This window comes from Solanum pennellii, chromosome 12 (genome assembly GCF_001406875.1).
Source record: "Solanum pennellii chromosome 12, SPENNV200".
NCBI classification, from domain to species: domain Eukaryota; kingdom Viridiplantae; phylum Streptophyta; class Magnoliopsida; order Solanales; family Solanaceae; genus Solanum; species Solanum pennellii.
This window is the reverse complement of record NC_028648.1, coordinates 57,658,686-57,670,459: the sequence shown is the minus strand read 5'-3', so window position 1 is coordinate 57,670,459 and position 11,774 is coordinate 57,658,686. Positions and strand designations below refer to the sequence as shown.

At 28.9% G+C, this 11,774-nt stretch overlaps 1 protein-coding gene across 3 annotated transcripts; it reads right to left on the bottom strand.

Annotated features, from left to right (window-relative positions):
• Positions 1-4,885: 4,885 nt before the first annotated feature.
• LOC107007692 lies at positions 4,886-7,509 on the bottom strand. 3 transcript variants are annotated; one of them, XM_015206406.2, is made up of 4 exons: positions 7,378-7,509; positions 7,101-7,147; positions 6,873-7,024; positions 4,886-5,529 (listed from the first exon to the last, which is right to left on the bottom strand). In XM_015206406.2, exon 4 carries the CDS (start codon positions 5,522-5,524, stop codon positions 5,132-5,134), a length of 393 nt encoding a protein of 130 aa, XP_015061892.1. In that variant the 5' UTR covers positions 5,525-5,529; positions 6,873-7,024; positions 7,101-7,147; positions 7,378-7,509; the 3' UTR covers positions 4,886-5,131. The 3 variants fall into 3 exon arrangements, with proteins under 3 accessions (XP_015061892.1, XP_015061893.1, XP_015061891.1); XM_015206407.2 differs by lacking the exon at positions 6,873-7,024; XM_015206405.2 differs by lacking the exons at positions 6,873-7,024; positions 7,378-7,509 and having other exon boundaries at positions 7,101-7,361.
• Positions 7,510-11,774: the final 4,265 nt, after the last annotated feature.

Sequence of the window (11,774 nt, the reverse complement as noted above, 5' to 3'; positions counted from 1 at the left end):
ATTAATGAGTTTAAGTCTTCCGCATTACTTTCTGTTGATATTATATTGAAATGTTAGGGTTTAGATTGGTTGGTTCGCTCACATAGGAGGGTAAGTGTGGGTGCCAGTCGCGGCTCGGTTTTGGGTCGTGACAATGACGTAATGGTTAAAATGCTGATTTAAGATACTAGCTCTATAAAATTATTTCTACAATTGTATTATGAAAAAAAAAAGTTAGTTATATGCTTACACTTTAAAATGCATATACGTGTCTTTATTTTGAGTAAGATTCCTTAGAGCTATTTGTAGTAACATTAGTTTTGAAAATTTTGGTACAATTTATATTATAATAATGTCATTTTGTAGTTGTACAAACAACCACATATTTATTATTTGATTACATATTGCACCTATATAACTAAATTTAATTATTTTTCTAAGTTTAAGTCATCTTTAATGTTTTGTATTGAACAACTAAGTCATTTAAATAGCTTAATTATTTGTTTCTTCAAATTTATATTACTCTTTTTACACATGTTTAATATTATCTTCTTTTTTTTTTTTAAATATGGTAGCAAAATTGGGACGCACGTGAAACGCACGTGTCGTGAAGCTAGTATATATTTATCAATTAACTAAGATTTTACCATTAATAACAGAGCCCCTGAATAAATAATCGTTTGGAGCGCAACATTGGTGGTGGAAAGTCTTTGGGAATTCATTGTGTATTTTTTAGGTTAAGGAGCAATAAAGGTTTTCAGTTTTTAAGTGAATGTAAAGGGACCAATATTTGATATACTACAAGATTCAATTTTATATCAATTGCAATGTCTAATAATTAAGAGTATGACAAGCCCTTTACATTCAAAAATCTAAAGATAAATTTCTGAAGTGTGATATAATTCATTTTATTTTCTGAAGTTAAATATTTTAATATTCATACTTCAAATTTTATTTTGCTTATCATATGAATGTAGATAAGAAAACAATTTATTGATATTAATTATACTTTGGAATATATTACAAAATATATTTTAAAGGAATTTTATAATTAATACATTTTGTGTCACTAATTAAATTCAAAGGTAACAATAACATATTCAGTGAAATCTCATAAATGAGATCCGGAGAGAGTAGAATGCACACACACCTCATCATTACCTCGTGGAGGCAGAGAGACTATTTATGAGAGACTTTCAGTTCAAATACAATAAATATCGGTATAAAGAAGGAGGAGACAATGAAGAGAAATATAGCAAATAATAATGAAATATTGACAACGTGTACCAAAGAAAACCAAAACAACAATGAAGCATATAATAGTCAAAACACCATAAATAACATACAAGGATAAATTATAAAAAATGATTATAGACAATGATAGTACATCCGCCTCAACATACTTATGATAGAGTATCTTCTTTTTTAATCTTTATCTCTCGTACTATGATTACAAATTCACCTCAATATCTTCATCTTCATAACATGCATCTTTTGGTCTTGAGAGTTCTTGATTGGATAACACTCAGTCACATAGTCGAACAAACCATCACTCTATAAAACTTACCTTTGAGTTTCGATAGTACCTTTTTATCACAGAAGACTCTAGAGGCAAGTCTACACTTCATCCACGTTGCACCAATACGGTGTGTGATATTATCATTGATGTTTCCATTCCCTTGAATGTCACGATCGAGGAGTACTCCCTAGATGTAACACGACGTACAAGACTTCGAAAAGCCTTATATAAGCTTCATAGCCACAACAACAAATTTGATTATCACGGACAAATAACTTCGTCATTTATAAATCATATTTCGTCACTAAAAATTTTGTGAGACAAAAAATAATTGTCACGCAATCGTCACTAAATGTGTGTTGCTAAATTTATACAAAGATGATTTAGTGTTTCGTCGCTAGTATTACATTAACTACACTAAAAATTGTATATTCACATGCAAATACATATATCTTCGTCCTATACACTTATAATTATACAATACAAATATTTCCCTACCCAATTTCTTTTTTGTCTTTCTCTCTTTCCCGTTTTATATATAAACAAATTATATAATTGATCTTTTGTATATGTATAGCGAATTATACAATTGGTTTCTTTGTAAAAGTATAGCGAATTATACAACTATTGTTTTGTATATGTATAGCAAAATAAACATATTTATGTTTGCTATGGAGTGCAATTATGCAAAGTATAGTTATAGCATACAAATAACTCTTAATATAATTAAGAGTTATTAATAATGTGATTTTTGTAGAAATTAACAATAAAAGTTCATCACAACTTAATCAAAAAAATATTACTAACAATTTAATCACTCAACACTTATTTATTTATAATATTTTATTATTTTTATGCAAGTTACAAATACTAAAGCATAACGTTTCATTGCATATTCAAGTTAATTTTCGTCTCCTCATTCCAAAATTAGATAGTTTTGCTTTATTAAAAAATTCTTTTTTGCACTTCCGTCTTTAGCTCTTCTCTAACTAATCCAATGGTGAGATTTTTGACGTGCTAATCATAAGTTTGTTTCTTGAATACAGTTTTTATGTATTTTAAGATGTGGATAAAAATACTTGTTGGTCGAGTCGGAGGCTAAATGATGTAACATTATGAAAAATTACAAAATAAAGGTAAGAATATTTTTTGGCGTATTTTTTAGGAATAATGTAGTTGAATCTCTTTTATTCAGCTTGAACGTTAATGATTTTGACTTGCTGATAGATGACGATAACGTCATACACATAGGAGTTTACCCTCAAAGATCTTGAGAAGAAAATGGCATATTTATACATTGTTACTACTCATTTAGTATATTGCAGGCATATAATTTTAGTGTGAATTTAAATATAATACTATTTTTTTAATAGATGTAAAATGACTATTTTAGATTGTAGGAGATATTGTACTACATTACATTGGATTTCATGTACTTATCATAAAGAAAGAGAAAGTCTATAATTAACCTTATAGTAGACTTTTCTGCTTAAAAATGAAAATTTGACCGTTCACATTCTTACGAATTATAAGGACTCACATTTAATATGAATTTTTATATAAATTTTTTCTTAAAAAGGAGTGATAAATAGGATAATTATGCTCCATTTCTTCACACTCCCAACTTCACAATAATCACATAAATGTGACGTATTTACGTAAGTATACAATATCATCATTTTCTCCTAGAATAGTAAGAATATGATACTGAGGTTGATATTTATTTTCTTCCATATAAATAATTGTTTTTTAATATATGTCATAATGGTTAAAATGTTGATTTAGGATACTAGTTTTATAAAATTATTCCTACAATTATATTATGAAAAAAATGGTAACTTATATGCTTACACATGTATTGGATGCACCAGATATATGTATTTAATTTGACGAATGAAATTTGGGACGAATGATAATTTTGAAAACTCATTGAAAGATACATAATTAAGCCCTAAACTAATGAAATTTGTGTTATTTATCCTATTTAATATCTTGACTACAACATTGAATTAACGAGAACCTATAATTTTTGTTGAGCGTACAACAAAAGTTTATAATTTCTTTTACCATAAATTTAGTTATTATATATTATATATTTACTTGAGATTTCAAACACATAAATTCTTAAACTTTAAACGGTAGATATTCTATCAATTTTTAAATTATCATCTGATATTTGTCCTTATAAGAAGTTATTTATAAAAATGACCTAGTAATGTAAACATTAATTATATCAGAAATGTCTACTCCCTCCCCCCATATTATGCCTAATGTTGAGGATATGCATGGACAAGTTTCTTTGCTTTACTCTTTATTGTTGTTTTCTTTTTTCTTTGCGGGGTTACCTTATCTTTTGAAAAAATTATGCGAATAAATAAATATATACTAGTTAATTAGCTAATATAGTTATAATTTTAAATTAATTATTACTTGCATCCTCTTTAGTTATAATTATGTGTGCCTCTCTCCTTTGTTCATCTTTTGCCTCTCTCCTCTATTATACAGATAAAAATACAAATTATATATATATATATATATACACACACACACAATTATATAACATATATACAAATAAAATTCGTCTCTCTCCATTTCTCTTTCGCTTGAATCTCTCCTCCTTCTATCGATCTCGCTTCTCAGATATACAAGTACATATGTATACCACTTACATATAGACAACTATTTGACAGATATACATATAGAATTCGATAGAAATACAAACACAATTCAACTCTCTCCACTCTCTGCCCTCTCTCCTCCTCCTCCCGATCTCGCTTGCCTCTCTCCTCCTCCTCCCAATCTCACTTGTCTCTCTCCTATCTCCTCTAACATGTAGTTAAAATCATAATTAACAAACTATAGTGTGATGAATTCTAATTTAAATATTTTTAGCGGCTGTTTAAGAAATTTCCTCTATCTTTTTTTTTTTCTTTCTCATTAGACTTTCTTTGCTCACGGGCTAACTTCCTCTTTTCTTCCTCTCCTTTCTTATTTTCTTAACCAAAAAAATAATCTAATTAAAATATGTATATATCAAGACATGTATGACATGATCCAAGCTTTCCTCAATGGTACATATATGCAATTAATTTAACATATGATGAAATGATTGTTATAATTATAGGAATTAATATATAGTGAATTTGATTATTATTTTTGTTCTCCATCCAGTCTTTTTTATCATTTGTGTCTGATTATTTAAATTTACATCGAAAAAATTCATTTTAGGATAAAATTTCAAGACTCAAATTCAAAAACTCTGCTTAAGAATTATGAATTTAATATGCACTATATAATTAAAAAAGACATATGCACTATTTTGGAAATAATAACTTTTGCATTGATATAAGTTTGATCAAATAAAATAGGCCTTGAAGAACAAGGAAGGAGATGAAAAATGTACGTCTTCCCACTACTCTATAATTCAGGAAACATTAAACATAATTAAGCCCTAAACTAATTATGTTTAATATCTGGACTACAACACTGAATTAACGAGAACCTGATAAGTTTTGTTTAGCGTACAACAAATGTTTATAATTTAATTTACTGTAAATACCGCTATTCGCACCCATTGCTAGGGCTCGAAAATACAGAAGGAAGAAAAAAAAACAAGGCAAGTGAGCAGGAAATCTATTCTTGCAATGATTTTCTGGCAGCATCTTCTTCTGCTTTCATTTTCCTTTCCCACTTTCTCTTCCTGTAATCAGCCAACATTTCAGGCATTTTTTGCATCAGTTCGGCTGTCTTTGCCCGTTTTTCTGCTGATATTCTGTCACACTTGTGCCCTTTCTGCTTCGTTCTCATTTCCTTTCTCGCTGGATCGTATGGCCAATCTTGTCCAGCAACAATAACTTCCTTGCGCAGACGAGCTCGATGGCGAGCACTCATCCCCAGAGGTTTCCAGGCTCCAAGCTCCCAGTAACCCCAAACTCCCTTTGAAAGCTCATCCTTGTATTTTGCCAACTTTTCTTGCCATGGATATTGATATTGCCCAACTGCTTTTACTACAGACTTTCCAGCCATTCGTCCTGGAAACAAATACATATAATACTTTTCTTTCACAAATTCGAATTTTAGACATGTAAGTCTATCAAGGCATACTAAAATGAGATGTACAGAGGTTATCGAGAGAAAGTTCCAAGGTTATTACATGATTGTAAGAGGATGCCACAATCATATAGCAAATGAAAAAAATAAAGAGTTAGAAAATACAAGATTAGTCCCTCTGAGACAACCACATCAAATTTACAACATATTTCTGAACTGCAAATGACATATTGTTGCCAGAGAAAGTAAAGAGCGCACAAGACCTCCATACTTAAATTACTAGGATCAGAAACACTATTCTCTCTTCTAGTTTGCTAACACAGATGGCATTTGCTCTAGTTTTAAAGTTGCTCTCACCTTCACCCTACTGATTGCTTCACACTGTAGTGACTAGATATATGTTTTACATGAATGTTTAACCAATACTGTTAAATAACTCTAACAGTACTGGCTGTAAAGAAGAGGTTAGGGATTTGGATTGCAATCGTTGCTTCTATTTTGTGGATCTTTGTTTCAGAGAGAGATATCAAAGGTGTTTTTTAGGAAAATTTGAGATTGCGCATTGTTAAAATACAATTGCTAGTAATTAGTAGCCATGTGATTTCATCTCAAAAAAGTACAAGAAGTGGATATCTTAACAGGCTGTCTAATTTAACTATAGGCACAGCTAAGAACTACATCTCTATACCTCTTTTGCACATTGCTATCATTATCTTACATATCAAAAATGGAGTACTAGGACTTGTTGAAATAGATGATTCCAATTTTTTCTATGTTGCAATACATGCATATATACAAATCATCGCATTTTATGTTACATTAAAATATCACACATATAATCATGACATTTGTCACCCGTAATCCAAGTCATTCGTAACACCCAGCGCAGAAGCTTTTCCCTGGTGCCTCAACAACTTGAAATACTTGTATTTGAGTTCTCTGTTCTACTAGCAGAGATAAGGGTAAAAGAATTTCTTGTAACAAAACAACCTCATGAAGGACCCAATGTTATGTGCAGATTAATGTAAAATGTAGTCTAAAAGAGGACGCAAGACCGGTATAAAGACCTGAAAACAGTTGTAGATTCTACATTAAAGCAAAATATTTAGTACTAAATTTGCATACTTTTAAATTTCTAAATCATGATAGGTTCTACATTATAATATTTCATTCACTTCTAAATATTCTTTTCGAGAACTCAAAATTGTAGCCCTTGAACCCATCTTTTTGGATGTGTACAAACGCAGATGCACAAAACAAAATTTTTAATGCAGACAGAATTGAACGTAGGATTTAATCCTGGATTAAATGAAGAATAACTTACAGAGAGGGTGAAGAGACGATGCGGATGGAGTAGAGATGGTGAGAAGCTTACGATGTTATATTGCAGGTTTCAAAAAACTAAATCCCTAACACTACTAAAGCCCAAATTTTTCAACAAACATTCACCTAATATAGATCATAGTAACATGTAAGCTGCAGGCAAAAAAAAGTTATTATCATGACAGTGAACATCATTAAAACACATAGATGTAATACTATAACTACTTACCCAGACTTTTTCTCTTTTTGAATCTAATTACCAAATACAAGCCAAACCTGCCATAAACCATCAAAAATACAGTCAAAAACTGAAAATTCAAGCAGCAAAATTGATATCAGTCGTTTAAAATTCAAAATCGATATGATTCAACAGATAAACCCTTGAAATTGCATCCACATTGAAATGTCTGCAATTATCAGAGAATCGTACAAATACAGATATGCAAAACAAAAATTATTACGTAGATGCAAAATACAACATAAAGATTCAGTGAAGAATGACTTACAGAAATAGCGATCCGAGTGCAGAGCTTGCGATGGTATACTGTAGGCTTCAAAAACCTATAACCCTAACACTACTCCAAGCCCAAATTCATCTTTATGGAACACGGCCCATAACTCTCGTTAAATTTAGAGGATTTTAGGAAAAATTAGTAAACTAGTCAAAATAAATAACATATTTAGTAAAAATATCCATACTTTATAAATATTAGCAATAATGTCAAAAATGTCATTATTTTAAAAAATTTATGTGTCCCAATTTTTCTCCTATTTTATCTCTCTTTTTCAATTAATTCTATATATCCTTTTTTAAAAAAAAATCATTCTCTCTCATATTTATCTTTTCAAATTGTTAATTCTCTCTCCCATTTAATTTTTTTTCTCTCTCATGATTATCTTTTCTGATTTTCCTTCAACATTCAAGTTGCAAATATTTTTCTGCCATATATTTTGGTTATATTTTTAATTCAAAATTGGATCAACAAGAATCCCTTTATTAAGGTATCTCTAATCTTTATCCTATTTTCAGATTTCTTTTCTAATTTTATTTTTGTTTAAATCTTAAAAAATGTTGTTTGTATTTTTCAATTTCCGTTATGATTTATTCTCCAATGGCTGAATCCAAGAGGCTTACTAGAGGTATTCATCTTAATCAACCAATTTCTAGTGATTTTTCATCCTTTAATTTATTTATTACTTAACAAATAGTGTATAATGTATAATCCGCTGCTAAAATGAGGGAAGAAAGAGGGTAAGAACATTTACAAGACTCATTGGTGTGCAAAACCTTCCTCAAATTCAGAACGCAAATGTAGAATCTTTGTCTACTCGTGAGGATCTTGGAAAAGACGACGAAGATCGGATAGTTGTCGAACAATTTTCTATTAGTTTGTTTTGTATTTATAGTTCTTTTTTAGAATTTGGTATGCTTTCTCAATTTGTATTCAAATCACTATGTATACTATCAATATTTGTATTTATTAAAAATTTCATGTTGCATGGTTTATGAATCTTGTATTTGTCCCTAATTTGTATTCATCCAAATGTATATCAACTAGTTATGTATTTTATTTATAAGAAGAACAACTTTCTATTAGTTTATTTGTATTCGAATACAAATACAAATAATAGACATATTGGAATGAATACGACTTAGAAAAGGAAACAAGATTTTGAAAAGAAAAATAAATACACAGTGAAAAATATATATGAATACAAATGTATTTCTTAAATAGCTACATTTTATTTGACATACATATTGGAATGAATACAAACTAATAAAGAAATACAAGCTTTATTATACAAAATACAACATGAAAACTAGAACGGATACTAATACAAACGATATACATATTGGAATAAATACAATTTAAGCAAGGATACAAAATTTTAAAAAATAAAACAAATACACTGTGAGAAAAGTATGGCAATTACAAATAAAACTATAGGTGTTCAAGTTTCTAAATTAAAAAATAAATAAATTTAATAGATAAAACTATAATGTATTATCATAAAGTTTCATAATAATAATTAGTGAGAATGAGATATTATATTTTTTGATTATGATTTTCATAACAATAATTAGTGAAAAATTGATATTGAAATTTTATAGATGTGGTACTTCTTTAATTCCGTGATTTTTATAACAATAATTAGTGAAAATTGGATATTTATTTTGGTTAATAAAAGTGTTTAGAAACAAAAAAAAAAGATTACCAGAATTGGATATTGATTTTTTTTAGAACAATGGAGAAAAAAAAGAATTTTTTATAACATGTTGAAAAAAAGAAGAAATAGATGAAAGTTGGTGTATTTTAATAAATTGTAACTGATGAAACTTTTAACATTTGTTCCTTTTTAAAAATAATAATCTCCCCTAAATTCCTCTCAATCTGTTATATAAAAATTATATTTTTTTAAAATAAAACAAATAATAAGAACATAAATAAGATACATAACAAACTTAAATTTTGACATTTTTACTAAATATTGAAAGTGTTGTTAATGAACCCTCTTAAATGTTAAAATATTGACATTTTAAAAAATTTCCCTATAAAGATTTGGGTCTAAGGCCCAAATTTAATACTCTCTTCCTTTTTACTCCTATTTGTATTATTTTGACTAACTTTGCTTATTATATGGTTTAATTTAATCAAATTCCCGAGATTGCGAATTTTCTTTATATATAAAAAGTATATATAAATATTTATTTTGTACAAGTCACTTAGCTTTTATTTTTAACCTTACCGACCACTTTAAGTCACTATCCTTTTAAAATGATCTCCCTCTTTCCCCCTAAAATAATTCATTAGAAAATGATAATAATAAACAATTAAATAAATAAAAAATGAATTCACTTTTACTTAGTTATATTTGATAATTACTTTAAAAGTTTATTAGTCAAATTGTCGGTCAACCTCGAGTTAGCGGGCATTTCGAGGGCCTAACACTTTCTCGGAATGTACATATGAACTTCGAATCCTTTTCAATTGATTTTGTCTATTTTAATCTTTTGAAAATAATTATACGTTTTTCTTGATTTTTACTAAAAAGAATTAAATGGCGACTCTGTAATTTGGAAAACCAATTTCTCTTAAATCATAAGATTAATTGTTTTTTCGAAACTTAGTCAATTTTTATTTTATTTCATTTTTGAATAAAACAGGGTGTTACAGGTAGTATGAGATGTCATTCATACATGGCATGAGTGGGTTTTGAGAGTAGTCATGGTTTGTTACTCTTATGTCTATGTACCTAATGAATATTATATATGTTTATGTACTATGAATTATGAATATGAATATGGAGTATGCTTATGACTCCTCAATGAACTTTACTTTGTGTGAGTGAAGGTATGATACTTCACTTATATATTGCACAAGTAGATTTATAAAAGGTTATTTATGGTTTCCTTATGATATGAAGATGTGCGATTCCATATATTTATGATATGAATATGTTTCATGAATTATGCTAATGACTTCTAAAGTAGCCAAGGTGTAGTTCCTTTCTATTATGATGACTTATGAGTTAATGCATGCTCCAATTGAGTTGGTTTTATGATTTGCTTTCCTTGACATGAGCTAGTGATTATGAATGTCTCCTTACTATGTATATGAACTATGGATGAGACTAATGTATGACAAGTATAGGTACGGTGATCCAAAGGTGGTACTTAGTGTAAGTAGGGTTATGGGGTTTTATCTATACATGACACAAGTGCAACCTAGGGTTACTTATGTAGTTATTCTATTATGATATAATGATCTTGATATTTGATTATGCATAAGTATTATGTCTTGTAATGAGTAATATGGTATTATGACTATGTTTAGAGACTATGTTTATGGAGATGTTATTCTTTGTGCTTTGATAAACTATATGTGAGTTGCTTATGATTTGTGATTGTCCAACTCTTTCAAGATGATGTTCAAAAGTGCATAAATCATGGTTTCAATAAAAAAATCCCTTTTTGAGAATGTTTTAATGAGTTTTTTTCATGACTTCCATACTTAGTACATTATTTGTGCTAACCCATATTTCTACATTTTAATAAAGTGTAGGGTTTGGAGATCTGATGTTTAACACTTGGAAGATAGGTTTCTAAGGAGCTTGGAGATGAAGACTTGGGGAGTCCACATAGTTTCAAGGATGAACCCACATTGTTCCCTTATGTCAATTATTATTATGTTTTAGACTTATTTAAGGGTCGTGTCCCTGAGATTGTATTCAAGCATCCTAATTCAAAGTATAATAGACTGTCTGAGACATAGTGTCTGTAACATCTCACAATTCGAAATAGCTAGGAAGAAGTTAAGAACTGGAAATAGTCATTTTTGAAAATAATTAAAAGTCTCAAAATTTACTTAAGTTAGAAAAAATGAGTTTTTGGTTAGCTTCAAATGACCATAACTTCTAGCTCAAGATGATATACGAGCACTTATTAATAATTTTAGGTAGATCTTGGAATTATCTTTCCAACGTCACTGAGTTTGTGCAATTCCGAGTTCGTATGAGTAAGTTATGCGCTTTGGAAGTTGAGTTGTAAGATTAAGGAAAGTCTAAATCTGGATTTCATAGGGATAATTTAGTCTTTCCCTTGCCTAATTATTCTAATTCATTTTTAGGAGTTTAATTGGAGTAAAGCCAGACCTTAGAGTCTGTTTGGCTCAGCTTAAAAGCTGGTCAAACTGACTTAAAAACTGGTTTTTGACTTATTTAGCTGTTTGACAATACTCAAAATAACTTATTTTAAGTTTAAAAAAAACTTATTTTAGTCCAAAAGTTAAAAGTTGGGGTAGGAGTGCTTTTTTTTTCCAGCTTATAAGCTGTTTTAAGTTGACCACATTTTTACCTTTTTGCCCTTAATATTTTTATACAATCTCCAAATTACCCACATAAC

Coding starts and splice junctions, on each gene's coding strand:
- LOC107007692 (XM_015206405.2), bottom strand. CDS start 7,161: ATGGTTTATGGCAGGTTTGGCTTGTATTTGGTAATTAGATTCAAAAAG. Junction 5,530..7,100: donor CAAAAAGAGAAAAAGTCTGG/GTAAGTAGTTAT, acceptor ATTTGTTTCCAG/GACGAATGGCTGGAAAGTCT.